Raw genomic sequence first — 26,399 nt, 5'->3', positions numbered from 1 at the left:
GCATATATGGCATGGCGTCATATAGCATAGATGATACGAGTGTGGACTACGTAACGCTTCATCGCTTAGAAAACCCAATTTGAGTGTTCAACTCGAATAAAAGAGCTTAGTCATAAAAGAGGACTAGCTATTTTCAACAAAGGGTTCCTCTGTGATGCCAGTGCTCTGACTACCTCCAGGCTGGATGAACTGACCTACAGTGCACGAAATCCTTGTCTGAACGCAGATCATGGATCGCAGTTTTCTGATGAAATTAAAAGGCACTGTCCAATATCTCCACACGACCCTGGAGTTCTCCGAGCATCTCTCAAACGATGCTGCAATGAGCTGGGCCTTTTCTAGATTTTCTATTGTGTAAACCACTGAGCTATCTCGAGCCAACGCACGAGTATGTCATTGGACGAGCATCTCTGTGGTGCCTATACCCTGACTACTTCCTGGCTGAACAATGAACCTCAATCTCATAGATCATTCCCGCAAGTTTTCTGGCAACTGCGCTACTTGGTTCAAAGCCAAGACGCGCTGTCAAAAGATCTCACACGGCCCTAGACGCTTACAGAGATCTTGCGGTGATGTCGCGAGACGCAAGAATAGGTTCGAGCCTTTTCCTTTACCCACTACGGTATGCGTGCCGTAAACCCTTGCCTGTAAAACTCGGGTACTGTTAGCAAAACCTTGCTCAGAGGAGAGGATAATTAAGGGGAGTGTCGCGGTATCAAGCGTAAATGTAAAACAAGTGTATTCTGCTGTTCTGTTGTTCTGTTGTTCTGCTTGTGTCTGGCCTGTCAAAGGCTGGCTGCGGGGTCTGGTTTGCATGACGTGTTTGTGATGCAGCTGAGGTATTAAGAGGTGCTCAACAACATGAGGAAGCAGCATCAGACCACCGCCAACAACACGTGATCTGCTTCTCCTCACAACCGTTACAGGCGTACTATGAGTGAGGGGGCTAATATAAGTGAAGGGATGCTATAAACGAGAGTTTGCGGTATGTCTCCAAAGCTCGTACTTGTGGTGCCAAAAGCTTAACCAAATCTCGGCTTACTGTATGTAGCAGTACTTCAAATGTGCGAAGACCTCCATCGTGATGTGATATGTCCAAGCAGAGAGGATGAAGCTAAGCCCCAAAGACCGAACCTATGATTCAGTGTCTGCAGCAATTATTTGCAAGACGTAACTTGATAGTTTAGCCTGGAGGTAGTCCAAATATTAACCGGATCCTTGCATCTCAGGGCAGCCTCACTCTAACGAGGGGAGAACTAACTCTTGAATGAAAACTCTACCCAAGAGCTAATTTTGAAGGTGGTCCAAACTCTAACGCGTTAGCTCTAGCTCTTACTTTTGGTAACTTTACAATAGATTCAACCTAAAACTAAGTGCAGTGCTTTGTGGTGTTACGAAGTAGTATCTCTCGCTACCTAAGCCCTTAGGCCTCGCTTACGGCAACACCAGTGATGTGGGTGAGGGTGCCGAAAGACGGCAGGCCTCGGACGAGCATGTCAGCACCGCAGTTCGAAACTTTCAACTTTCAGCCTTTGCATGAATGTGGTACCCGGAGCCTTCAATTACTCGAAAATCTATAGGTTCCGTGGTACGAGCCCATGCGTGTTTGCTGTTTTGTAGAGTTCCGTACCGAGCACAAGTAAGCTAAGAAAGGTTCGGGCAGCGTCATTGCTTTAAGGGCCTAGGTACTAGAGTAAATCTACTACTCAGCTTGATTGTCACGCGCGAGACCTAAGAGCTCGTTTTGGTAAGTTGTGCGTGCAGATGCAGGAGTACCTGTCCTGGACAAAGTGCTGGGACGCATACCTATGTGCGGGTGTTTGATCAATAGCTGAAGATTGCCAGAGATTCAACTAATAATTTGCAGGAACTGGAAGTGTTTTGATCTTTCGAAGATTTAAAATTGTCTAGGGCACAAATTGTGCTTCACCGTAACATTTATTCCCGATTTCCCAATCCCAGGCAACTCAAGAAGGAGCTACCCATTGGCCTGCCTCATTCAATCGAAGTAGTTATCTAGAGAGCCCAAGCGGCAATGCCCATGATGACGGCGGAAAGACCACTCAGCTCAGCAGTGCTGCCAACAGCGGCGTTGCGAGAAGCAGACGCGGAGGCGGAAGCAGCAGACCTAGATGCGCTGGCGCTGTGCGAAGCCGAAGCAGACGCGGAGGCGGAGGCAGAGCGTGAGGCAGAGATTGAGGAGGCAGCGGAGGAAGCAGCACTGCGGATGGAAGAGATAGCACTGATATGATGTTGGCTGCATGTTCAACACCGAAATTGGCGATGAGTGAACTTACGAGCTCTGAGCAGCGGCGCCGGCAACAAGGACGGGGAGAACAACGACTGAGAAACGCATGTTGATGGTTGTGTGGTGTTGTGATGGTGGTGAAAGCGGGAAGTGAAGGCAATCGAGTGACGGTGTTGAGGATTGGAGTCGGTGGAATCTAGATAGGATGATCAAACCGGACTTGCAGCACAGCCTTATGACATGCTTCTTCAGCGCACGAGCCATACTGGATGACACTTTCTTGTTGAGGGGCCCTAAGCATATTCTCGTGTTCTTGATCGCTCTGGCCCGGGCCAAATTTGGCTGATTAACATGTCACATCCGTGGTTGTGCATTAGAATCGGCCGTCTACATGCACATCATCCCCTCTTCCAATTATCTGTCACCCAATCGCAGGAAGCCATACTGAATACAAGCGTGGCTGCTGTCGTGATAGTCTGGTCAGATGTTGTAGTGATCTAGCAACTCAACTTGGCGTCCAATTACATGACGCCGTTACGCGTAGCACAGTTGACGTTTGCGACAGTACCCATCAAACGGCAGTCTTGACCAATCATGAGTCACGAACTGATCATAAATTTTGTCATAGTACGAAGTCAATGATTAACAGTACACTGTGGCTGGTAAGAGTGTGCGTTGATCTTTACTGGGCTGAAGTCCAGGCACGATCAGGCGCGCTCGAGGCGAGATTTGTAGTATTGCAATTTGTGAGCAAGCTAGTCGCTTGCAGGCATGCTCACGAACTTCGTTCTGGACAAAGAAGGGAAAATGATATAAAGTCTATCAGCACTGAGGAGACTCAAGGTTGTGTACATGGTCAGCATTTTGACCCTGCGAATTCCCCTGTACAGATCAACGTCGGTTATGCATGTTGAAACAGTACCCACGGCCCGTGATGGTTGTAAAGTGCCGACTCTGTGGCTCCTACCTGGGTCAATACTGTAGAACCTGGCCTCTGCTGCTCGTTCTCGCCGTACCCCGGCTCTCAATAGCATCGTTTATTCCACGGGCCAACTGCACACAGCTGCGGCCAATCGCAGCATCAGTAGCGCCTGTGCCACCCGGAGGACAGCACTAGCTCACCTGCTATTGGATGCCACCTTGCAGTAGCCAAACTCACTGAGGCCAGGTTCTATGGTAGCTCGTGTTCTAGCCCCGTCCAACCTGAGATTTCCGTTCGAAGTCGTCGTCGCTGTCGATCCACCTTCACGAAGTTAAGCTTCGCACTTACGCTGGTCAAAAGCTTGGTATTCTTGTCTCCTTTAAATACCTAGCGTAAGTGTGCCTTGCAAATCCGAGGCAAACTTGTTCACCCTTGGTATTGAGATCCCTCTAGGCACGTGCGATCGTTCTTATGGTCACTACTAGATCTATACAGCCTCTCGAGGTCTGCATGTTCGAGACCCATGGGAAGATACCCAATCAGAAAGCGCAGGGCGCTGGAAACTGGAAACTGGAAGCAAGGGAAGAGGCACGAGTCCGGTGCTGAATGGGAGCAGATGATTGGACATTTATTAATAGTGGCGACCTCCGAACCAAACCCGAAAGCAGCCTCGCGCATCGAGACTATCGACGACGAACCCCGCCCATGAACCAGCGCTGGAGCTGCTGCAGAGGGATGCGCTGTGCGCGCGATCCTTCCATGTTACGAGCTCAAACAAACCATGCAGCGATACTCAGTACAATCGCTGCCAGCCCGCTGAACTGGCCGGAGGAAGCCGTCGCCGCTCCTGCAGAAGCCGACGCTGTAGCAGCTGAAGCGGATCGGGAAGCTGAAGCTGATGCGGATCGGGAAGCTGATGCGCTGCTGGCAGCGGCACTTGCTGCGCTGGTGGAGGCTGCTGAAGATGCAGTAGATCCAGAGGCACTGTCGCAAAGTCAGTATGGTCCTGTTAGGGCCAGATTCAGAAAACTCACGATGCCGAAGCTGAAGCTGACGATGCGCCACTACTCAAGCTCGCAATTTGGGTGTCGTCCAGCAGCAGTCCTCCTTGAAGCTTATCGGGGGTTTTCGATGACTTAACACTTACAGCTGCAGAGCTGTAAGCGTCAATCGTGTCGCTGCCCGAAGTGCTTACATCAATCAGCCAACATCTTGCGCTAAGGGATAATAGTACTTACGGAATGTTAATGCCGCCGACCATACCAGCCCTGGTTGTGTTAGTCACGTTTGCCTACAGATTTGGGTTGAACTCACTGGCAATGCTTTGACTCGCCGCAGTAAAAGTACACGGGGTCATCACTGGTGACGTTCACGACGAACTTCTTGGCGCCACTGTCGGTATCAGAGTACGGACCGCTGTAGACTGTATTTGCGCGTAATCAGTAACCGTCAAGGCAGCAGAGAAGCAAGCAGCGGACGTACAGTCATCGTCGTCGGACTGGCAGGGGTTGTCGAAATCACCCCCAACGACATTGTGTCCTGGGAAGAGCTCAAAGACAACACTGTCGCCTTGGACAGCGCTGACAGTCTGGGGATCAAAGGAGAGACCCGACTTTCCAACTTGGACGGTGTGCACGGCGGCCGAAGCCAGTGTCACAAGTACGGGTGCTACGAGGAGATGCATCTTGGCAAAACAATTAAAGATGTCGAAGTAAGCTTTCACACAAGGTAGATCTTGGTCTCTAGCGAAATGAGATGAGAAAGATTGAGCAGAATGTGAGCATTATAGATACTTAAGGACACCGCCTGCCTTGCTGGTAGTTCGTCCTTGCCTAGCCGTCGAACCAGAAAGTTACGCCGTAGAGTACGAGTTTAATTGGAATACGAGTATCACGAACAATCGAACTGAAAAGGAAAGGACTACCTACCACAATGTCCTTAGAAAAGGGCCGCTCGGCCGGAGGCTGTGTAAGATACGGGCCTACTTGATTGAGGGGTGAGATTCGATCTTATTTCGCCAGGATCCATACCTGGTGCAATCTTGACTCATCAAGGGTCTTTGGTAGGCATGACATTCAGAATTGTTGTCGCATTACTCATACGAGACCAAGCGCACGCCGTAGAGGTAGGAAGACCGAATGCGCTCGAATGCGCGTGGATCTGTCGTCGATGGCTGAACAAACTTCAGGACGCTAAATCTCCGCTAAATCTCCGCCTGAAGCCTGGCTCAGCCCCAGTCGCAACCCGCATTCTTCCTATAGGATAGGCCTCGGCGGCGACCTTCAAGTTTCGATGAGGTTGGCTTGGAAGTAACGGGATCCGCAGTCGATGGGCGCAAGTGCTGTCGAAAGCGCCAATCAGACGCAGCTGTCAAGGGAAGGAGGGAGTTAGCGAGCCGCAGCCAATGTCCTCGCCGGAGTCAATCGGACGAAGATCTCAGGACGACCGCCGCCGGAAAAACAACCGTACAGTTATCTCGTACCCAGCCATCAACCTGTGGCTTCGCTTAGATTGGTAGCCGGGTATTCGGATGGTGACTTTCACAACGTTCGAGAAGTTATATTACGTGACTGTACTCGTCCCTACTCACACAAGACCTCTGCAGCCATCCCCCGGCAGCATCATGGACTCCGCAAACGTTTTAGATGCTGTTTAACTCTCAGAAGCATTGAGAAGTGGGAGACGGTGTCGTCAATTGCTTTTCAATGCGATACCATCTTTTGTAATACATTACCCATCCCAAGGTTCATGCCATGCTCGTTTCTCTACTGATCAAGACCTCTCACCCACGAAAGCATATCAGTTCTAATCCCCTTGTACCGACATCTGTTCAGCCCGGCGTTACCTGGAGCAGTGCAGGCCATGCGCCTTAACCAACATCGGTCGCACGTTACCTATCCTTGCTTGAACGACTATATACACATTTGCAGATCGACCACGAGTCTTGAATCAAATTATCGACCTGAGAGCCTCAGAGCGAACTCGGGCCTCATTGTGGTTCTTAGCATTGCACTCGAACGTTACTTGATGCGTTCCAGTTCGGACATTGTCCGGCCCGTGCGTGTCGCAAATCTCTAACGGCACCTGTCTCGCGCCGTCACAACCACCAATCTCGAACTTCATCACACGTTTGATCGCTGCCGACAGCATCAAAGACAGCAAGAGGGAGCGGCATACTCTGGCCCCGTTCAAAGCGCAGCCGAGCCTAGAGCGAACAAGCAGCGAAATGCTGGTAGCACAGCATTGACAGCCGAGCCTACGACCAGGCGGTGAACTTGCGAAACGTGACAGTTACAGCAATGACAGAGGTTTGCAGCATACATGCCACACATTTGAACGGGCGGGATAATCCCATGTATTCACTGCTGTGTAACGTTGTTCGACGCTCGCTCATCACCTGTTTCCTCTTCTTGTTTCTAATTTGACCTTCAGCTACAGGCTGCCAACTTGACCTCTTAACAGTCACGCTTGGGAGCTGGGTATATATAATCATCTAATACAGGTACAATCGTAACGTGTTCCGCTAGGTATCGAGACCAAAGAAGAGTCGGGGAAAGGCCGCCAGCCTGTCATGAACGAAATCACGTCGAAAGTCCATGCCATCACGGTCAAAGTCAATGGGCGCAACAGTACAACTCCACATGTCGGCCTACCGCCATATGTTCATAACCGCACTAATCGACTGTCGCGGTTTCTCTCGGTTATATCACTGACGCTTCTTCTTCTGCTGTCAATCCCGACCCTAGTCCTTAAAGCTTTTGGCTACAACTTCATCGAGATCAACGCCGAGATGGGCTTTTACCTTGTGAACGATGAGGGCCAGGGCAAGCCGGCGGACAATGGCCTGGTGGCTGCGCTTCCCCACAACCTGTTCCGTGTACCGGAGAAGCTTGTGCTAGTTGTGGCCATGCTCAACATACTCCTCAGCATGGCACACTTGGGTTTCCTTGTTTGGGACTGGAGAGCTGGCAGACGAGTGAGTTCGTCAATGACTGCATACATGAGCGTGAAGCTAATGGCTAAGAAGACCCAGACACGTGCGTTCCGTCGCAACGCAATGATCTTGCACATTATCAACGCCGTCCTCGTCCTATGTGCGCTGATTGCCATATCGGTGGCTCACAAGAAATCATCGACATTCCAATACCAGCTCATTCCTAAGGATCCTAATGTTGCCTCTCCTTCAGGCTACCGTTACTTCCGCTACGATTCCGGTACTTTTGATCTCGAGACCTGGACCTGCGAACTCAAGGACGCGAGGGGTGTTGGTGATGCAAGGAAAGACTACAGCGCACAGTGCCATATTGAGGTTGCTGGCAGGATGATCATGACCCCCTTCTTCCTCGCAGCCGTTACCATCACAATGCTGTCAGTCTGGGCACTCATTGTCGGTGGGAAAGAAATGCCTTACAACGAGCAAATTTACACCAAGGATGTCGATCTCGAGTATGTCGATCTCGAGGGGGGCAAGGGAACTGGAAATGGCAAGCAGGTGCAAGTTGGGGAAGTTGAGCTCGACACCTTGAGACCAGAGAGGCAGTTTGATGCCAGGCTCAGCAAGATCGAGGAGGATGCGGAGGAGCCTGAAGAGGCTTCGAAGGATACCGCACCACCAGCAAATGTTGAAGCAGAGACTACTGGATTATTTGACAGTAAGAACGTAGACACAAGGGCTGGAGCCACCGCAGCTTGACGGCGGAGGTAGAAAGTCGCCCGCAATAGATATTCTTACAAACAACGTCATTAGCGATCTCTTTGGCTGCTAAATGACTGGTGACGTCGTTTGCTCAGCTCAGGGAAGACTTCCTGTACCACTACGAACTCTCCCTGCAGTGCCTGTCAGCATGCTCTGCTTTCACACTCTCTATCAATCTGACGATAGAGCTGATCTTCGATTGGTCACACTTCACAACACATGCTTCAACAGACGCGCCCCGTCTGTGCTTTGCGCACAGGAGCTAGAGAACATGAGAGCAGATCACCAGATTCATCCTCTCCACTTTGATTTAGTTTGTGAGCATGTCATAGAACATGACTGACCTCAGTCCGCAGCAAGTCCTTTCAACCGGCCCGTGCAGAATCACGGATCCCAACCTAAAGTCGAAGTCAGCAGTAATCAACACAATAGCACAATCTCCCTTCGGATTGTAGCGGCTGTACTGACCTCTATGTGAGCGACTGGATGTGATCCGGAAGACCAACCAGTTCTTCCGCGAAATGCACGAAGCTAATGCCTCCGTTTCCGCAGTTGGCTCAGTATTTGTGATCTGCTCGTGCACACCAAACTTCGATCCATGGAAGTGGGAGTAATTTGCTGGTCCGCATAAATTGTAAGTATCGAGCTCCTCTATGAGGCAGTCTTGACGCTTACATGCTCGGGTGAGATGGCAACAGTGGTGGATATTCGTGCGGCGCGTGACTATACGCAGCTATCAGTACCTGTAACCACGTGGCTTAGATCACATGATATCCTATTGTAACAGGTACCGTAGGTACTGCTGGTGGGCAAGTGCGCTTGCCTGAGAGCTGAGAGCTTCGGTAGCAAAACATCAGACAACACGACAACAGATAGCAATACAATCATTGATCACAGTCTCCGACCGAAAATGCTCACACAGTTACAGTATTGGACTGCCATAACAGGTCAAGCGAAGACGTACGACGGAGACTCTTGTAAAGTAAGCAGGAAAAACGATGCTCAATACTAGGGCAATGACTACAAGGCTAGTGACGAAGGCAAGAAGAGTGTTCATGTTGTCGATCTTTGAAGTATTTCGTTGGAGTCGATGATGTGGGTATTGATCAGCAGAAGTACCACAATTCATACGTGCCAGGGAAGATTTCCTTTGAATGAACCAAGGAATAACAACAGTCAAACTTTTCTTCGCGGTCCTGCGATTCATACGTGTCATCGGCATTGCCACCGACACAAGGACCGAGGCTAGATTGATAGACACCCTACTCAAAAATCTGCCCTAGGATTGTACCCATTTGAAAGCCAGTATTAGACTCCAGAGGTCTCTAATGTCGTCATCAACAGCACTGCGTGTCCAAGCGTGGTGCAGATAAAGCAGAAAGGAAAGCCTACAACAAAGGGCAGACTAAATCAGACATTAGTCTCGCAGGATGTCTCCAAGGGATACCTTGACTTTGAGGCTTCTCAACAGACTCCCTGAGCTTACGAAGACTTACAAGACCGGTTAACCTACTGTTTAGCCAAATAAGAAGACCAGTATCCAGACTCGTTATCCTCCTCTGTGGATAGTGCTTTCGTGGTACCAATACCCCGACTAACTCACAGCTGGACAACGCATCTGCAGACTATAGCCCATTGATTCGAACACGGACTTTCCTGCACTTGTCGAAAGCTAGACCAGTTGCGATTATATACTGATCAGAATCAAGAGAGTCCCACAGGCTGTGCATATCCCTCCGGGGCTGTGTGTAGTCGCTCGAAATTGTCTGAGCCATGCGGAAATTCGCGATGTAAAGATTGCAAGACGAATGATGATTCACAAAACACTTATCAATTATCGCAGCCTGAGGTTCGGAGGGTTGGTGCCAGAGAGCGTGACAATTATGTGCGCGACAACGTTCATAGCATTGAAGTTCAGAGTAGATATAGATGTAGGCACCATTGATGGGACGTTTTGACAATCAGGGTCTCTTGAGTAGCAGCAGAAGTTAGCTATAATCGTAAATTTTTGTAGCCTCTAGAAACGGAATCAGACTGAGCGACACGCACAAACGATCACTGCCTACCTCAGATTCGCATGGTTTCCTGACCTGTAACTTAATTGGGCTGTGACCCGAGGGACCGGATAGTTTTGAGTTTGTCTACTGAATGAACGTCGCTAAATTGTTCATTCAAGAGTCGCCCGGCCAGGTTGCGGAAATTTCGTGCCTCTTCGGCAGAGATCGCTTGCACAGCGTCGGGTCCCCAAATTAAGATGCATCTGGAACCTAATGAGAATATCTCTTTTCAGTTTTTGACAACGCACCAGGGTCCCTTCCAAAATAGCAAGATCGAAGGTGCAGCAGTTTGAAAGGACAACTATGATGTGGGAACGTGGATGCATTTCGTGTGATGTTGCCGGTGAGAGCTAGTTCGACACCAGCACTGGTCCTGAAATTTCACTTTCATGGTACTATTGTGGTTCTTTCCGGGACAGCTCGAACGTAGTGTTGCACAATGAGTATAATCTGGGGCCTTATGGGCTGTCGCAGATGCGAAAGTCGATTCTGCCAATGAACTCTCGTGAGTCGTGGGGCGTCGTGCATCTCGGAGATGACGTGGATGACCCTTCGGGTCCCCAGGGTCCGCCCCGGCTGACCTGCATACCCGCATCGCAGCTCACGAGAAAGGTGTGTCTCGGCGCTTGGAATCAGATGGCAGATGCAATTAGAGCAAGGATCTGCGATTCAAAAGTGGAGAGCTGTCTCGCTAGTCAATGTAGGAATGTATTGGAATTTGGGGCTTGGATGCGCGCAGAGTAAAGATTGTCGGAGAATCGACGTCGACACTACCCGAGCTGAGGGCATGCATCGTGAGCAGGAGCGACGGGATAGGTAAGCTGCTGAATGTCGTGGATGCGCAATATATGGTTGCTCTGTGCATGGCCGCCGCAGTGTCTATGTGTGCAAAATTCCTTCTCTTCTCGTAAACGTGATGACAATTCAGCGAGACCGTCTGCGACCCGATAGATACATAGCTATACAGGTTATACATGGCTGATCTCGGCAGTATCTAAGCCACAAGGCCCCGCCATGACAGCGTCTCCAATAGGAGCATCGCCTCACGCACGGGCAGCCGGGAGCTTGATAGAGTACTGCACCCCCGGCCATGGCACAGCTGTCCGGAAACCCCACAACGAGCAGTTGCAGGGCAAAGGCTCATCCAAAAAGACTGTCACCGCATTTGCATGCAAGTGCGAGACATCATACCATCCAAGAGACTCGCACGGACATCGATACTGCACATCGACAACCTCCATGGAGCCACAAACACTCGCAAAAGACGACGTAAAGCCTGCTAAATCCAGAACCGACCTGAATACGATGGAATTACCGCGACTGGTGATGACGCGCGATGGTCCAGAAAGAGCGTGTTCTCCATCTCCGAGTACAGCAGGGACTGGCGTTGATAACATCTCCTGGCCATCACGCCGGGGAAGTGCTCAGCAAGCCACAGACTCTGTCATTAGTCTTCTAACACCAGCGACGAGAGCTAGAGCTAGCCAACTGAGAGGTGTGCAGACTGCTGAAAACGAAGGAGTCGTCTTCGCTCCGCCACCGATGCATCCGAAGAAGGGAACATCCCAAGGACCACCACAGGGATTTTCACAAGGAAGACCAGAAGGGCCCCCTGGTGGACCACCTGGAAGCTATGGTCCATATCCTTCTCTACCGAAGACTATACTAATAATGTTATCACTATACGTGTCCATCTTTCTCGTCGCACTGGACCGGACGATCCTAGGGCCAGCCATTCCTTCGATAACGAATCAATTCAACAGTCTGGAGGACATTGGCTGGTACTCATCAGCGTACATGCTCACGTCGTGCGGCTTTATCCTCTTGTACGGCCGCATATACACGTTCTTCCCTACCAAGCCGGCCTTCTTGACAGGCATCGCCCTCTTCGAGATCGGAAGCGCAATCTGCGGTGCGGCACAGAACAGTCTCATGCTTATAATTGGCAGAGCTGTTGCAGGTCTGGGAAGTAGTGGTGTATTCACCGGTGCCATCTTGATTATGATGAACACTGTGCCTCTGCACAAGAGGCCATTGTTGCAAGGCTTGTTTGGTGCATGCTTCGGTGTCGCAAGCGTGACAGGACCGTTGCTTGGCGGTGCATTCACAGAAAGCGGGCTGACCTGGCGATGGTGCTTCTATATCAACCTACCACTGGGTGCGATAACGATAGTCGTGATTATGTTCCTGTTGAAAATCGACGACACAAAGCCACCAAGGAAAGGCTGGAAAGATACGGTGCGGAAGATGGATCCTCTTGGGACTATCCTATTCCTTCCTGGAATCACGTGTCTTCTGTTGGCTCTGGAGTGGGTCGCTACAGAGGACGCCTGGAATTCACCTCGGATCATCATTCTCCTTACCGTTTTTGCCATCCTGTTCACAGCTTTTTTAGTATGGCAATACATTACTCGCAACACCACCGCTACGGTACCGGCTCGCATCCTGTTCCAGCGCAGTATTGGGTGCGGCTGTGCATCGCAGTTGTGCGTCGGCGCCACGATGTTGACAATCTCAATTTACATGCCCCTGTGGTTCCAAGCCATCCGAGGAGATTCTCCTTTCCAGTCTGGTTCCAACTCTCTACCTCTGGTACTCTCAACTGTATTCGCCTCAATTTTGTCCGGTGGGCTAATCCAGCGCCTCGGATACTACACCCCTTTTATGATCTTCGGAGCCTGCTGTATGGCTGTAGGAACTGGCTTGATTACCACGTTGACTACTCATACGAAAGATGCCCAGTGGATTGGCTACCTAATCGTCTTAGGTGTTGGTGTTGGTAATTCAATGCAGCACGCCAATCTAGCAGTCCAGGCCATTCTTGAGAGGCGCGACATCCCAATCGGCACCGCAATGCTGTCGCTGTGCCAAACACTTGGCGGTGCGGTATTCACCGCTGTCGGCCAGAATCTGTACATCAGCAAGTTCTCCGAAGGCCTCAAGCGCATTCATGGCATTGATGTAGGCCATATTCTGGGAGCTGGCGCAACGGAATTGACGAAAGGCCTAGCACCTGAGGTTCGTGGAAGGGTGTTGGAAGCTTACAACGATTCATTGACGCAAGGTACTTTCCTGGCGGTTCTCTTCGTCGCCTGCTTAGCCATACCTGCTGCCATGGGTATGGAATGGCGGAGCGTGAAGAAAGATGTCACGAAACCAGGACCACTAAGCGCAAAGGACCTCGAGATGAATGACACGTTTCGGAGAGAGTCTCGCAGAAGCATTCATTCTGATAGACGTACATCTCGAAAAGATGGTATTAGATTGGATGATGGTGATATCGTCGCACCACCAGCTCCAGCTTGGAAGAAAATGCACCGACCCAGCGGACACTTTTCGCAATGGATAACGGCGAAAGTGAATCCCGATCTTCGTACAGAGCTGGCATACACCAAATAGGATGACGAAACCCACTCAAATAATGCTGCACTATCATCGCATCTTGTTTTAGATTTGGCACAAAGCCAGGGGAAGATGTTTGTTGCCACACATGATGTTGCTTTGTGGGGTAGTTGATATTACAATGCATGTGCCAGCGTTACCAACGGGAAGGACAGGTTCACAGTGAAGGTCAATCGCTGTAACCTACAGCAATTATAAGCAGCCGTAGCGTCCTAAAACCTACATAGTAAGCGTTACGTCACAGAGCGATAGTCTTGTTCATCAACCCAAATCGAACACTTCATTTTGCTCCATTCGCGATCTGACGTCAACGCGCTTGCTGTTGCGCCTTTGCAATGGTATCACAGCGATTAAGAAGCGATAAGTACGCTCATAGTTTTTGCCATAAAATCGAAAGGGCTCGAAACGTTGGATGATAAACTTCTGGTGCAGCATGTCTTGGGTGTCGAGAGCCGCCATGAATAGGGGCCAAGCGACCCTAAAATCCGGCTGATCTCCACTATGCGTATAGTCTTAAAAGCAGAGATGCATGATCTCTTGTAGCGTATAGCGTTGTCGTTCGTCCATATGCTCATCAAAGGCCGTCAAGCGCTTGAAGTCCAAGACAACTGCGTAGTACATTGGCACTATCGCTCACACATTCGCTACCAGTCTGTGGCTGTTGTCTGTCTTGAAAGATAGCTTGTGAGCCACCTCCACAAGTTCTCTGAAGAGGTCACCGACCTAATCTATCGAGTATTTAACCTCGTGTGCTTGTTCTGTTGCTGAAGTAGGGTCATCTCGACACAGTGTCGCTAGCTGGGTAGTCAAAAAGCGCAGATATGCGCAATGACCGAGCAAAGCATAAACGTTCCGGCTCTTCACATCGTCCAAGAGCTCGGCTTAAGGATAAGCATTACCCCAGGCTAATCGGTACAAGGAATTGGAGTAGTGATGGAGGCGAGCCACTGCCTTTATCGGATCCTTAGAGCGCATGCGAGAGACTGTGGGGTTCGAGAGAAGCATGGTCAAGATGGCTTTATTCACGTGTCCACCAACACCGGAAGTTGCAGCCGCAGTTTCCAACAAAATAATCCAAATCCGGACGCGCGCGGAGTAGAGAGAAATTTTCGATTCCATCATTGACATGTCTGCCCGAAGAGGCACGTAAGCCTTCTCGAGGGCCCCAAGTTTGAGTGGAGGAAGTTGAAGTAGGTCACCACTTTGTGACTGCAACAACGATGCCACTCTCTGGAGATCGCTCAGATATGTTCTGCAGCGTTCGTCACCGAATTGTTGCTCGTATATCAGCATCAATCAAAGGGCAGTAAGGATCGTGTGTAGGTCTTTCGTGGTATCGCTTGATGGCACGATAGCATCGGCCATGATTCTCGGAGACTGTCCATAATGATGCGACGGTGCATGTTCAGCGCTGGGCAAACACCGATGACGTCGATAGTCCATCTCTTCATGCCCAATTGCCAAGACCATATGCATGACCATGGGTTCAACTTGCGCGATGCTGAACATGAGAGATACCAATGAATACTCTGAGTTTTTCGTATGATGCAACTTCGCGAATTTGGTTCGGAAATAGCGAATGGCTTCGTCTTCTTCCTCACATAGCTCCAGAATACATCTTGCCGTGTCTGTTGACGTCCTCATCGAGGGGCTCAAAGCAGAGCTGGCGATGCAGGATACTTGTATTGATGGCGAATAGGCAGTCGCAGGGCTTCTGTCTGTGATAGCAGCTGTGCTGCCATGGGCTGGCACTGCGGGAGAGTTGTACACTTCTTGGGCGGCACTCGAGCCGATGGGCGATGCTACATTGCTGGTAGACGACAGAGCGCTCGGTGCAGAACCTGTGCTTCGATTAGTCTTACGAAGCTCAGCGAGAGTCGGTCGCGGAGCGTAGTCGCAAGCTATCTCGAGCCGTTCACATCGCCCGCAGACAGGACGGCGTCGATCGCAGCCTTTCTTCACCGTTGGACTGCGACATGTCCAACAACCACCTCTGCTACGGCGCCGTGTCTCAGAGGCATGGTTCGCTTCTGTCGCCATATGCGTGAAAGCATTCAAGGTGAGCTGCCTGAAGGCATTTGCGGGGAAGAACGCACGCCTAGCAATAGACGGATGAAGGAAGGGTCCTGCGCTAAGCGACAACGCTAGTTACGGTACCTTACCAGTATTTGATCCAAAATAAGCGCTCGTTACATATCGGGCGCTTCTCCATCTGCAAATGAGGTCAACATCTCGATTGAAAAGGCCGAAAGCCATCTTCCAAGCCTACAAAAGTTGCTCTGTATCAGCCATGAGCATCAAAGTCTCTATCACCTTGCACACTTCGTCTGCCCACACAGCTTCAACTGTATCAGCTCAAGTACTAACATCGACTTTTATTTATCCAATAGGGCATTCTGTGATCCAAATCTACGATGGGTTCGTACAGCGAAAGCGAAACAGCGCTTGGGGGAGCACGCTCGACCATAATATCGACCATCGACGGCGCCGACGCCGAGCTTCACAAGATCAACAAAGCGCTCCACGGGAATCCAGAACTAGGGTACGAGGAGCATTTCGCTCACCAAACAATCACAGAATATCTCTCATCTCTTGGATTCAACGTGGAGAAGCACGCCTATGGCTTCGATACTAGCTTTGAAGCAGAGTATAGATCAGGTGGCCGTTTCGTCGTCATCTGTCATCATCTGTGCTGAATACGACGCGCTCCCAGGGACCGGTCACTCATGCGGCCACGAATTGATCGCAACTTCTTCAATTGCGACATTTATAGCTGCGGCAGAAGCTATGAAGAAGCACAGCATCGAGGGTCGGCTACGGATACTTGGTGCCCCTGCTGAAGAAGGTGGAGGTGGAAAAGCGAAGCTTATCGACGCTGGTACATTTCCCAAAGATACTTCCGCAGCCATCATGGCACATCCATTGGCTGCGCATCAGGTTTTCCACAGGCCTGGATACTACTAAGGTCTTGCTGGCCTGAATCTGATAGTAAGCCATAAGTTCAAGACCGAGTTTCGGGGCAAGCCAGCTCATGCAGCAGGCGAGCCTTGGGATGGTGTCAATGCACTTGGTGCAGCAGTATCGGCATATTCTAACGTCGGTCTTCTGAGGCAGCAAATGGAGCCGGACGAACGTGTGCACGGAGTTATAGAGGCAGGGGGGACCGTACCCAACGTCATCACCGACTATACACGGATGAACTGGAACGTTCGTAGCCCTACGATGGAGTGGGCAGACAGACTGCTCGTTCGCGTCAAGAATTGTATCGAAGCAGCAGCCTTGGCTTCTGGTTGCGAACTGGAGTATATCACGTAAGCCTCACGTGTTAATTGTGTGAATCTCCAGTACTGAACACCTCCAGTTCACCCACTTACCTCAATCTTCGGGCGAACAGAACGCTGTGCAAGCTGTACGCCCAAGGGATGGATACCCTTCGCATCAATATCCAGATCGATCAGGAGAAGATGATGAATGCCTCGACGGATATGGGCAATGTCTCGCGCATCATACCCATTTTCCACGGCGCATTCGTTATCCCCGCCAAGAACGATGTGTCAGCTCACAATCCAGCATTTGCAGCCTGTGGGGTACGGACGGCGGCCATAGGGCGGCAGTGGATTGCGCGAAAGGAATAGCAATGCTCACTCTGAGGTTTTTGGTGGACGAAGGTGTTGCGAGGAGAGCAAAAGAAGACTTTGAAACGGACGATGGGTAGCGTCAGGACTCTGATCGTATCTTGTGTAATATAGTGATAGCACTGCTAGATTTCCTCGCCAATGACGTCACCGGGCGCGCCGTCTTTTTCCCCAGCCGCCAACAAACGAACAGCCACACCACCTCGTGCTGCACAAATTCTTTGTACAGAGCAACAACGATGAATGAACGCAAGCACCGCGTACGTTGGACGAATGTATCCGTGCCCAGCTCGCTGCACTTTGCTCAAGCCTGAACCTTTGCGAAGCCTCAGGCAAGCTGTTAAGCATTTGCAAATTGCGAACTTCGTTAATGGTCCGAGGTCTTTCGACTCGGCCCGTGTCGCTGTCTGCGGGATCTTTTGCTCCGGAAACGGTCGCCTGCTATCATGTCAACGCAGCCTTGATAGGTCGAGGACGTTGGGCATCTCTGCCTGCACAAACACCAGACGAGATGACTCTTGTTCAACCGCTACATCAGGCCGACAATCAATCGTTCCGTAAGCGGATGTCCATTGCTGCAGCAGTGTACAGGAGCAAAGGGACAGAACACACACTTCACGATTACCACCTCGATCCCAGCTCGCGCATGTTCACAGCATGAGCGCCCGGCTCGCCCCGCGTAACTCGCCTCAGTCAAACGCCAGCTCATGCGCAGGCGCTTCTCGATCCGGTGGGCTCGACTGTCGAGGCAGCGAATGAACTGTACGAGCTCCACATTTCTGGCCAATCAGCGTCCGCTACGTTTAGAGTCCTAGGGCCTGCTGGGTCACCGCACTTTGACGTGCATGCAAAGCCACCTGGGCTTGGGAGCCCAAAGTTGTTGATCGTCAACCTTTAAATGCATAGGTAACCCCGGATTTCGATGATACAAACCATCGACAACAGGTCTTCGTCAAAATGTCTGAAATTATGCCTCCGGCTCCGGCTCCACCAGCTGCAGTATCTGCTTTAGCCTTGATACCACCTCCCACGCCTTCGCAGGGTCCCCTGACATATCGTGAGCGACTGGCACAGTTCCGCATACTAGAGGAGAAGAGGATCGAACTCATCGAGGTAAACGAGAAGTGGCCACCCTAGTCCACCGTCGACTGACGCATTGAAGGAATTATTGGACAAGCTCGAGAAGACTGAAGCACGGCTTGCACAGACCGAACTCGATCTCAACTCGGAACAAAATGTCCGTCGAACGCTGCAAGCTGAGGTCCATGAGGCGAAGACAAGGGAGGACGCACTGGCACAAAAACAGGTCAGACTAGCCCCACTTCGCCGGGTTCACATATGCTCACTAGCAAACAGGCTAAACGTCCTTTCGTGTTGGTGCTGATAGATGTAGATGCTGAGGGCTTCCTCGTGAGTCCAAGTACAAAGTTGCATGATGAAGTGCAGTGCTTACCTACTACAGTTCCAAGACAAGTACATTACCAAAAAGGCCCAAGGTGGCGAGGCTCTAGCAGATGAGCTTCTTATCCGTACACGAGAATACCTCAGACCACAATTCGAAGATGCAGACAACTTGGACATCATTGTACGAGTATATGCGAACCTCGAAGGTCTAGCGAAGTATCTGGTACGGCAAGATAAGATCAGCAACCTGGGATCTCTGCGTGCTATGTCAACTTCGTTCAGTGGCCGCATAGCAAGCTTCGATTTTGTGGATGTTGGTGTCGGTAAAGAAGGCAGTTCTGGTCGAAAGATTCGAGGTAGGTCGACTAGCTGACCCGCTGTTTCGTGATTTTGATGACTTACATTTACAGAGAACCTCTCATTCTTCACAGCAAACTCCCATCTGCGACATGTCATTGTTGGGTGCTCGCCTACCGATCTGCCTGCTGCTCTCCTATCGATGCTTCCTCTCGATAGAGTTACATTGATCGAGTCATTGCCACTTCCTGCCGCGCTTACCACACTACCTCTGAAAGTCACGAAATACTCGACGGTATTTCCTGCACCACCACCACCACCAAAGTCGCCTCGGCCAACCGGCCGCAATGGGCCCCAACTCCAGCTCATGCAGCAAGACGACGATAGTGGAGGCCAGACATGGCTCGTCATACAGCCAGAGCGAAGCGATAGCAACAGCAGGCACCGTGATTCCAAGCGGCGAGGCAGAAGCGAGGATGAAGCATCCAATATTAGCATTTCGATAGGTCCTGACAACAGCGTCAGTGTCGATAGCGGTCACAGCAGGCGGATCATGAGGTGAACAGCCATGGTCTAGGTTTAGATGGGTGGGGTGTCGAGGCCTGTCGGCATAAATGATGGATCGAGACTGAACGCATGGCATAGCGTAGCGTAGTATTTGCGCTTACAGACTCAGAAAACATAGAGGCGTTGTCTTTGGGGACATCCAAATGAAGAGCTACTGTTAATCCTGTACAACGAACCTACACTTCGCACAGTATGACTCAAAGGTATCCTCAAACGTTATGAGGTTGTGCAAAGCGAGGTGGGGAGATCATCTAGAACTTGAGCGCGCAAGCTTGTCTTGAAGTTAGTTGATCTTCACCCCAAAGTACCGAGGAGATGTCCAGGCGCTAGTGCATGCTTGGTATGCGCACCTCAATCCTTACACGGAGCACGTCATCCGCCCACCAATCGAATGCGAGACACTTATCCGACATCGCCCATCTCCCAACATGTATTCAATACCAAGCATCAATCACGCAAGGATGTACTTCAAATAAGTACCTCTGAAAGCCACAATGTTGGAACGCGATTGTCGCTCACCGCTCCCCCAGTCTCTCCACGTGGTTCCACCGCGTACAGCCCGCATATACGAAGCCTCACCTCGTGGGTGTGCTTCTCTTTCGTGCATCAACCTGCAAACATGACTGACCTAGAACACCATGTTGCATCCGACCATGCCTCGACTGAACCAATCAAGGAACCCAGTATGTCCACGCCAATCAGCTTCATCTCCACACTTTAACACTAATAGTCAAATGGTACCGCACGCCCTTTTACAACGCTACAGTCCTTGGCTTTTGCAGTCTCGTAGCCCCTGGGCTATGGGGCGCCATGAACTCGTTGGGCGCCGGTGGCGCACAAGAACCGTACCTGGTCAACACTGCCAACGCCCTGACCTTCTGCCTAATGGTCGTTTCCTGCTGGCTCACATCTTCGCTTGTCAAGTACATTGGGATCAAAGGCGCGCTTGTCGCAGGAACCATTGGCTTCGCACCCTACAGCGCAGGTCTGTACACAAATAACCGCTTCGGCACAGAGTGGCTTGTCATTCTCGGCGCCGCGCTGTGCGGCATCTCAGCTGGCATCTTCTGGGCGAGCGAAGCGGCAATTGCGATTTCGTTCCCGGAACCTAGGAATCGAGGACGAATGATTGCGTACTGGATTACTTGGACCTGCATGGGACGCATCCTTGGTGGAGCCATCAACCTGGGTCTGAACCACGAGCAGGACAGGGCTGGAAAGGTTGGATACACCGTGTATCTGATCTTCATTGCGCTGCAATGCCTCGCTCCTTTTGTCGCGCTACTTCTGAACAAGCCGGAGAGGGTGCAGCGCTCGGACGGTGTGCCGGTGAAGCTGCAGATCTACGATAGCCCGTGGCAGGAGATCAAGGCGACGACGAAGACGTTCCTGAATAAGGAGTTCCTTCTCCTGGTCTTCTGGATTGGGCAAGGCGTGTACAGCGAAGCTGTGTACTACACCTACATCGCCCTTTGGTTCAGCGTGCGCGCTCGCTCTCTCGGCTCCTTCTTGTCCGGCGTCGTTGCCATCGTGGTTACTAACCTGCTCGGCGCGTGGCTCGACACACACAGTGTAGCGCTGAAGAAGCGAGCGCGGTGGGCTTTTGCAGTCATCATGGCTACGCAGGGCGCATGGTGGGTTTGGCTCACCATCAACGTTACACGATTTTCACAATCTGCTACGCTATACGACTGGGCAGACGAAGGATTTGGTCGTGCGTTCGCACCTTTCATCTTCCTCGTCGCAGGTTTTCAGCTGAACTACAACTTCGCCTTCTTCCTAATTGGCCGGATCTCCGAGAGCCCACAGGAAACGATCCGTCTTGCTGCGCTCCTGCGTGGAACGGAGTCAGCCTGGCAGGCGCTCAGTTACGGACTGAATGCGATTCCGATAATCGCCTCTGTAGGAGGAACGTACATCAACTTTGGCATCTGGGCACTGGCGCTGATTCCTGCATGGCTAGTGGTCAGGACCATTGGTGTTAGCAAGTACAATGACGAGGCTGACTTTGGGGTCGTCGAGAGGAGCAACGAAACCATCGGCGGAAAGGGCAGTTCGTGAAGGACACCGAAGTGGATTCTCATAGTCCATATCGGAAAAGCTATGTGTCTTCTCTTTCCAATCATCCCAATTGCACTTTGCAATGCTCAGTATACAAGGTATCTTACATGGTGACTGCCGGATAATGACAAAATTTACATGGCATCTGGGTCACCCTCTGAGGTAAGGAGACCAGCCTCCTGCAACTGGGCAAGAACACCCTTGTCCACTCTACCGATATGCTCGGCTCGCTTGCCAATGACAGTGAACGGCTTTAGTTCCACAAGCTTTCCCTCGACAACGGTGTCGTTCAGGGCGTCCACCGCGCGCTGCGCATCCTCCTTCGTCGAGAATTCGATGTGTGTCACAAATGTCTTGTGGCCTCGCCCGTCCTTCTTCCATACCGGGTGCACCGCACCTATTGCCTCCACGTTGAAGGGTTCGAAGGCCTTATTGATGACTTCACGTCTTTTGGCATTGACGGACATAGCCTCATCCACCTCGGGGACCCAGCCAGGGTTCTCAACGTACAATCTGTACCTTCGACCGTCCAGGACGCCCTGAATTGCCTGGGATGGAGTGGTAGCGTCATAGTAGAAGAATCTCTGGTGCTTTTTGAAACCGGAGTCCCAGTAGAATGTGTCCGACATCGGGGTGACTTTCAGGGTGCGCCCATTGACTTTCTGATTGTTCAACGCCTTAACGGCCTTGTCCACTTGCTCTTTGCTACCAAGCTCGATGAAGGCGGAAGTATCACTTTGGAAAGTAAAACGCTCGATTCGCATCTGGAGCTTCTTGCTGTTGATGGATCAGTACAGCACGTGACCTAGACTGCTTGATGTCATCAACATCTCGCCTCTGATCTACTCACATAGGACAGCCAGCGTTGCGAAGAAGTTGTTCGACATCAGCCGGGACAGTGTTCCAGGCCATTTTCGTAACGGCAATGGAGTGCGCATTGTTTCCAGGGGTCGCGTTGCAGATCGCCGTAAGAGGAGCCTCTCGCCCTGTAGCCGGCGCCTGAACAACTTCTTCCTGAATCCGCGCACTTGAGGAGAACTGGAGCTGCGGAGCTGCTGTGCTGACAAAGTGGAGTAACGAGCCAGCGGCGCGTCGGGTTGTGAAGCCCCTGGAAAGGGCGGTCCGACTCTGCGAGATGACTCTGGCTACGGACATATCGACGATTGAAATTGTGAATCTGGAGATCCGTTAATCGAGACCCGTTAATGGAGATCCGCACACGTCGACTCTTTGAATCAGTCAACAGGCCGCTGTTGTGTCGTTGATGCTTGCACTGAGAAAAAGTCCTGTCCACGAAAGTGCCAAGACACGCATATCGATAAGCAATGCGCTAAAGCACATTGACATGACATTTGGACAAGGAAACACCAATTCATCCAATCCTCATCGCTGCACCCGCTTTTGCATTTCCTCGGTCCTTGTATTGTATGGCGAAGATTTTGCTCAAAATGATTTTGGCATCCCGCCTGGTGCACCGGATTGCACTTGTTGATCGGCGGCTGGCCCTGTTCGTTTCTGCGTCAACGAGAGTTTACCCTGTCGCTAGTCGAGGCTCTAGCAGACGTGCTATACACGTCACTTCTTCTCAAGCTCAGGCTTCTCTTGAGCACTCCTCTGTTCACAACCCTCCCATTGATGATGTTCCCAGCTCGCAGTTACCGCCTCTCAAGGCTGACACACATTCTGAGTGGCGCCACCCTGTGGCTGGGTTTACAGCTCAAGAGGCCTCTCGAGTCATTTCTATCTACACATCTGTCCAAGCTACAGAGAGTGATCTGAAAGTCTTGCTTGAACGAGCAGGTCTATACAGGTAATTTCCGGTTGGGAATGGGTAGTATGACTGAACGCTCACGCAGCTCGCAGCGCACAAATCTTCAGAAACTACGATCTCGAGACGGCCAGACCACAAAACCTTTGTTACATAAAGTTAGAAGACCAGGAGGGTGTCGAAGCTGCTGTTGCTGCCCTGTCGCGATTCACCCTACTAGGCCTCTCGCTCGCGCCCAGGAAGTTCGAACTAGAAACGGCACCTCCTGCTTTTTTGCACGCTTTGCACACGGGTTGGTTGCCATCCCCATCGAGCGACCTCACGTCTCGGGTCGTCCGGCCTCCAATGACAGCGCCTCCCAATTTATTGGCACCATTGGCCAACGAGCAGTGGATTGTTGTCAAGCGCCTTGAGGTATTGAATCCAGACTTAAAGTCAAAGAATAAACCTGCTGTAAAAGCCGCCACGTTCGATGTGGCGCGCAACTTCTACACCTCGTTCCACAACTACGATGTCGTAGGCATCACGAGGCCATATAAACATCCAGTCCAGGGGTGGTGTTGCCGGATCTTGTTTGGGATCCCCAAGGATGCGCGTAAAGCGGCAGCGTTATGGAGGGAGGCCTACGAGAAGAAGCGCCAAGGAACGGCGAACGTTTATCGCGGCGGGCCTGACATACACAAGAAGCTCGTTGCATATCAGAAGTCGCTTCCTGAAGACACGCCTGCAGAGCAAATTCAGCATCTTCTGGAGATAGAGTACAGAAAGCTACGTCTCCGCAGGTCGAATACAGGTCAGCAACGACGACTCGACTACCCGACTCCGGAATCAGCTGTCGGACTCGAGGAGAACGCAGTCACATCGACGTAACTACACAGTCAAATCACCTGCGAAACGTCCCACAAAGTGGCGTTTATCTGGAGATAGTTCGAGCCATAATTCATCTTGTGGGTCTATCTAAGCCCTTGCCCTGAATTGCAACATCGGTCCATCCTTCTTACTCGCGAAAACATCCTGGATCTGGTACTCGGTTGCCCTTGTCCTGCCAACCTCCAGGTCTTTGTTACCAGCACCCAGTGTCGTCCCGGGAGCAAGCCTCAGATCATACAGATACAGCACGCGCGCGATGGTGACGGTCAACTCGACGTATGCCAGGCCCTTGCCAATGCATCCGCGGGGGCCGATACTGAATGGGTTGAAAGCAGACTGGGCGGCAGGCAAGCTGCCGTGCAGCGGGTTCGCAGAAGCGTCTGCGAGCCAGCGCTCTGGGATGTAGTCGAATGGCTGGGGATAGTATTTGGGGTTGTGGTGGATGGCGTAGATGGGCACACCGACATCGACACCCGCGGGAATGCGCCTGCCATCGATCTCCATGCCACCGGGGAGGACTTGACGAGGGAGAGCGCCGGCAACTGGCGGCGACATGCGCATCGTCTCATCGATGCAGGCCTTTAGGTATGTGCAGCTGCTCAGCTTCGGGCTGGTGACAATCTCCTCGACATCTGAGAAGGTCTCGCGGATCTCCTTGCACAGCTTCTCGAGGACCCTGGGGTTGTGCGCCAGATAGAACAGGGTGCCAGACATGGCAGTGGATGTGGTGTCGGAGCCCGCAATGATCAGCAGATTCGATTCGCCCCAGAGCTCGTTCATGGTGAAGCCCTCTCCGGTCTCCGCATCCTTGGCATTGAGCAGGTAGTAGAAAAAGTCCTTACGATCAGCCTCGAGACCGAGCTTCGTCCGCTCCATAGCCTGACCCTTGCTGTACTGCATGTACTGGGCGCGCTGGCCAGCAATCTTGCGGAAGAAAAGCTTATCGAGGTGCCAGTTGTGGATGGTGAGATGGGTACCACACTGCTTCGTCAGTCCAACGTCGATTGCATCAACCGAGCCGTACTCACGATCAAATGCCTGTGCGCTGCGTTCCCCACCAGCTGCGTCGCAAAGCGATTCCGCGGGCTCTCGAGCATGCCAAAGGCCTTGCCAAACACCAAATCACCCATGATATCGAAGACCAACCACTCGCACCAATGCGCCGCGTTCCAGTTCGCATTCCAGCCCGCATTCCAGCCCTGCGCACCGCTCTTCTCCTCGACCGCGCCTTCGTCCCCGCCGCTGCGCCGACCCAGCAGTTCACAGCCCACGCGGACATTAGCGAGGATATACTTCTCGAGAGTGCGAATCGCGCTGTCGCTGAAGGCGCTGCTCATGACCCTCCTCTTGCGCGCATGCTGCATCTTGTCGATGGCCGAGTGCACGCTCACAGCGGCGGGGGTGGAGGGGAACGCCTTGTAGAAATCGGCCTTTTTGACATTGGCGCGGAAGCCGTAGACGGCCTTGAGTCCTGTGGCGGTGTTGACGGACAGCAGGTTCGGGCCCAGCCGCACGTACGGCCCGAACTGGGCGTGAGCGTTGTGGAACGCCAGGTGCCGCGAGCCGCGGTAGGCGTAGTAGGCCAGCCAGATGTCTGTGATCTTGGCGAGGAAGGGGCCCGGGTAGTGCGCGAGCGGGTGCAGGGTCAGGCGGTAGAGGATGACGGCGAGGATCTGGGGGAGTTAGTCGAGCAATGCGTTCGAGTCCAGTCGGCTCGCGAGCGTACGTAGAGTGTCAGACCGCCGAGGACGGTGGCTAGCAGGAGCAGCGGGGAGGTCAGGAGCGACCAGGCGAGGCTGAAGAGCTCCATGGTGTAGTTGCAGGCGAAGACGAAGACAAGGCCAGAGTCGAGTTCGAAGACAGTACCAGAGACGAGTTCGAAGACAGTGCCAGAGACGAGTTTGAAGACAGTGCCAGAGACGAGTTTGAAGACAATGCCAGAGACGAGTTTGAAGACAATGCCAGATACGAGTTTGAAGATAATGCCAGAGTCGAGTTCGAAGACAATGCCAGAGACGAGTTCAAGACCAATTCCCAAAGCTCAATCTACGATAATAATCTCCAGTCCATCAACACGTAGCAAATCCAAGTCTTTAAGCATCGGCAGGAGCAGCAGCAGCGCTGTACTTAAACCGCCCTCCCTTCCAGCTTCCCACCGCCATCCGCGCCCGCACCCGCGAAACAAAAAATCTCTCCGTGCATCACATCGCAGCGCGGACAGTGCAGCATCGCAGCGCGGACAGTGCAGGTATACGAGTGCTGACAGCGGGTAGGCGCGGCACCCGCAGGCAGGTCTCACGTGCGCAGACCAAGGGCGGGGCGGGGCGGATACCGACGCCGCGCGCGCGGGTATTGGCGCGGGTTCTGGCGCGGAATGGGCCGGGGCCGGGAGTGTGCGCGTACGCGAGGATGCACACGTGCGTGACGATTGTGCGCGGATTGCGCGCGTTGGTTGCTACATGGCGGGACCGC

General features: G+C 52.0%; 11 protein-coding genes across 11 annotated transcripts; 6 read left to right on the top strand and 5 right to left on the bottom strand.

Annotated features, from left to right (window-relative positions):
- Window positions 1–1,863: 1,863 nt before the first annotated feature.
- Window positions 1,864–2,439, bottom strand: M421DRAFT_423145 (uncharacterized protein). Its single transcript, XM_033593375.1, has 2 exons — window positions 2,298–2,439; window positions 1,864–2,242 (listed from the first exon to the last, which is right to left on the bottom strand). Exons 1-2 carry the CDS (start codon window positions 2,354–2,356, stop codon window positions 2,017–2,019), a joined length of 285 nt encoding a protein of 94 aa, XP_033446406.1. The 5' UTR covers window positions 2,357–2,439; the 3' UTR covers window positions 1,864–2,016.
- Window positions 2,440–4,381: 1,942 nt separating this feature from the next.
- On the bottom strand, window positions 4,382–5,046 carry M421DRAFT_225835 (uncharacterized protein). The gene is made up of 2 exons (XM_033588361.1): window positions 4,653–5,046; window positions 4,382–4,593 (listed from the first exon to the last, which is right to left on the bottom strand). Exons 1-2 carry the CDS (start codon window positions 4,852–4,854, stop codon window positions 4,481–4,483), a joined length of 315 nt encoding a protein of 104 aa, XP_033446405.1. The 5' UTR covers window positions 4,855–5,046; the 3' UTR covers window positions 4,382–4,480.
- Window positions 5,047–6,846: 1,800 nt separating this feature from the next.
- M421DRAFT_40695 (uncharacterized protein) lies at window positions 6,847–7,617 on the top strand (the record flags this gene model as incomplete). Its single annotated transcript, XM_033590323.1, has 2 exons — window positions 6,847–7,146; window positions 7,198–7,617. Coding segments are annotated over 2 exons (720 nt in total), but the record flags the coding sequence as incomplete, so codon positions are not given.
- Window positions 7,618–10,647: 3,030 nt separating this feature from the next.
- On the top strand, window positions 10,648–13,677 carry M421DRAFT_423141 (MFS general substrate transporter). The gene has a single exon (XM_033593374.1). The coding sequence runs from the start codon at window positions 10,938–10,940 to the stop codon at window positions 13,320–13,322; it is 2,385 nt and encodes a 794-aa protein (XP_033446403.1). The 5' UTR covers window positions 10,648–10,937; the 3' UTR covers window positions 13,323–13,677.
- A 944-nt stretch (window positions 13,678–14,621) lies between these two features.
- On the bottom strand, window positions 14,622–15,365 carry M421DRAFT_94263 (uncharacterized protein; the record flags this gene model as incomplete). Its single annotated transcript, XM_033598188.1, has 1 exon — window positions 14,622–15,365. One exon carries the CDS (start codon window positions 15,363–15,365, stop codon window positions 14,622–14,624), a length of 744 nt encoding a protein of 247 aa, XP_033446402.1.
- Window positions 15,366–15,739: 374 nt separating this feature from the next.
- M421DRAFT_102748 (uncharacterized protein) lies at window positions 15,740–17,040 on the top strand (the record flags this gene model as incomplete). Its single annotated transcript, XM_033586824.1, has 5 exons — window positions 15,740–15,928; window positions 15,972–16,262; window positions 16,326–16,636; window positions 16,687–16,907; window positions 16,940–17,040. The coding sequence occupies 5 exons, from the start codon at window positions 15,740–15,742 to the stop codon at window positions 17,038–17,040; spliced, it is 1,113 nt and encodes a 370-aa protein (XP_033446401.1).
- An 889-nt stretch (window positions 17,041–17,929) lies between these two features.
- On the top strand, window positions 17,930–19,223 carry M421DRAFT_68302 (uncharacterized protein; the record flags this gene model as incomplete). The annotated part of the gene is made up of 5 exons (XM_033596499.1): window positions 17,930–18,073; window positions 18,123–18,266; window positions 18,317–18,370; window positions 18,423–18,720; window positions 18,775–19,223. 5 exons carry the CDS (start codon window positions 17,930–17,932, stop codon window positions 19,221–19,223), a joined length of 1,089 nt encoding a protein of 362 aa, XP_033446400.1.
- Window positions 19,224–19,847: 624 nt separating this feature from the next.
- Window positions 19,848–21,289, top strand: M421DRAFT_94260 (MFS general substrate transporter; the record flags this gene model as incomplete). The annotated part of the gene is made up of 2 exons (XM_033598187.1): window positions 19,848–19,911; window positions 19,959–21,289. The coding sequence occupies 2 exons, from the start codon at window positions 19,848–19,850 to the stop codon at window positions 21,287–21,289; spliced, it is 1,395 nt and encodes a 464-aa protein (XP_033446399.1).
- Window positions 21,269–22,550, bottom strand: M421DRAFT_423136 (uncharacterized protein). The gene is made up of 2 exons (XM_033593373.1): window positions 22,140–22,550; window positions 21,269–22,066 (listed from the first exon to the last, which is right to left on the bottom strand). Exons 1-2 carry the CDS (start codon window positions 22,442–22,444, stop codon window positions 21,424–21,426), a joined length of 948 nt encoding a protein of 315 aa, XP_033446398.1. The 5' UTR covers window positions 22,445–22,550; the 3' UTR covers window positions 21,269–21,423.
- A 121-nt stretch (window positions 22,551–22,671) lies between these two features.
- Window positions 22,672–23,971, top strand: M421DRAFT_225713 (uncharacterized protein). Its single transcript, XM_033588360.1, has 2 exons — window positions 22,672–23,099; window positions 23,153–23,971. The coding sequence occupies exons 1-2, from the start codon at window positions 22,717–22,719 to the stop codon at window positions 23,925–23,927; spliced, it is 1,158 nt and encodes a 385-aa protein (XP_033446397.1). The 5' UTR covers window positions 22,672–22,716; the 3' UTR covers window positions 23,928–23,971.
- M421DRAFT_423135 (cytochrome P450) lies at window positions 23,620–26,143 on the bottom strand. The gene is made up of 3 exons (XM_033593372.1): window positions 25,654–26,143; window positions 24,956–25,600; window positions 23,620–24,908 (listed from the first exon to the last, which is right to left on the bottom strand). The coding sequence occupies exons 1-3, from the start codon at window positions 25,735–25,737 to the stop codon at window positions 24,015–24,017; spliced, it is 1,623 nt and encodes a 540-aa protein (XP_033446396.1). The 5' UTR covers window positions 25,738–26,143; the 3' UTR covers window positions 23,620–24,014.
- Window positions 26,144–26,399: the final 256 nt, after the last annotated feature.

The sequence above is a fragment of the Didymella exigua genome (assembly GCF_010094145.1).
Source record: "Didymella exigua CBS 183.55 unplaced genomic scaffold M421scaffold_24, whole genome shotgun sequence".
In the NCBI taxonomy this organism is placed as follows: domain Eukaryota; kingdom Fungi; phylum Ascomycota; class Dothideomycetes; order Pleosporales; family Didymellaceae; genus Didymella; species Didymella exigua.
Note: the sequence above shows the minus strand (reverse complement) of the source record. Positions and strands in the feature narration are given on the sequence as shown.

Excerpts from the sequence above, each read along its gene's own strand:
- M421DRAFT_423145 (XM_033593375.1), bottom strand. The coding sequence starts at position 2,356 with ATGCGTTTCTCAGTCGTTGTTCTCCCCGTCCTTGTTGCCGGCGCCGCT. Across the intron at positions 2,243-2,297 it reads GGCGCCGCTGCTCAGAGCTC|TGCTATCTCTTCCATCCGCA; the intron begins GTAAGTTCACTC and ends ACATCATATCAG.
- M421DRAFT_225835 (XM_033588361.1), bottom strand. The coding sequence starts at position 4,854 with ATGCATCTCCTCGTAGCACCCGTACTTGTGACACTGGCTTCGGCCGCC. Across the intron at positions 4,594-4,652 it reads CCAGTCCGACGACGATGACT|TCTACAGCGGTCCGTACTCT; the intron begins GTACGTCCGCTG and ends GCGCAAATACAG.
- M421DRAFT_423141 (XM_033593374.1), top strand. The coding sequence starts at position 10,938 with ATGACAGCGTCTCCAATAGGAGCATCGCCTCACGCACGGGCAGCCGGG.
- M421DRAFT_423136 (XM_033593373.1), bottom strand. The coding sequence starts at position 22,444 with ATGTCCGTAGCCAGAGTCATCTCGCAGAGTCGGACCGCCCTTTCCAGG. Across the intron at positions 22,067-22,139 it reads CGCAACGCTGGCTGTCCTAT|CAAGAAGCTCCAGATGCGAA; the intron begins GTGAGTAGATCA and ends ATCCATCAACAG.
- M421DRAFT_225713 (XM_033588360.1), top strand. The coding sequence starts at position 22,717 with ATGGCGAAGATTTTGCTCAAAATGATTTTGGCATCCCGCCTGGTGCAC. Across the intron at positions 23,100-23,152 it reads GAACGAGCAGGTCTATACAG|CGCACAAATCTTCAGAAACT; the intron begins GTAATTTCCGGT and ends CGCAGCTCGCAG.
- M421DRAFT_423135 (XM_033593372.1), bottom strand. The coding sequence starts at position 25,737 with ATGGAGCTCTTCAGCCTCGCCTGGTCGCTCCTGACCTCCCCGCTGCTC. Across the intron at positions 25,601-25,653 it reads TCGGCGGTCTGACACTCTAC|ATCCTCGCCGTCATCCTCTA; the intron begins GTACGCTCGCGA and ends TAACTCCCCCAG. Across the intron at positions 24,909-24,955 it reads CAGCGCACAGGCATTTGATC|TGTGGTACCCATCTCACCAT; the intron begins GTGAGTACGGCT and ends CTGACGAAGCAG.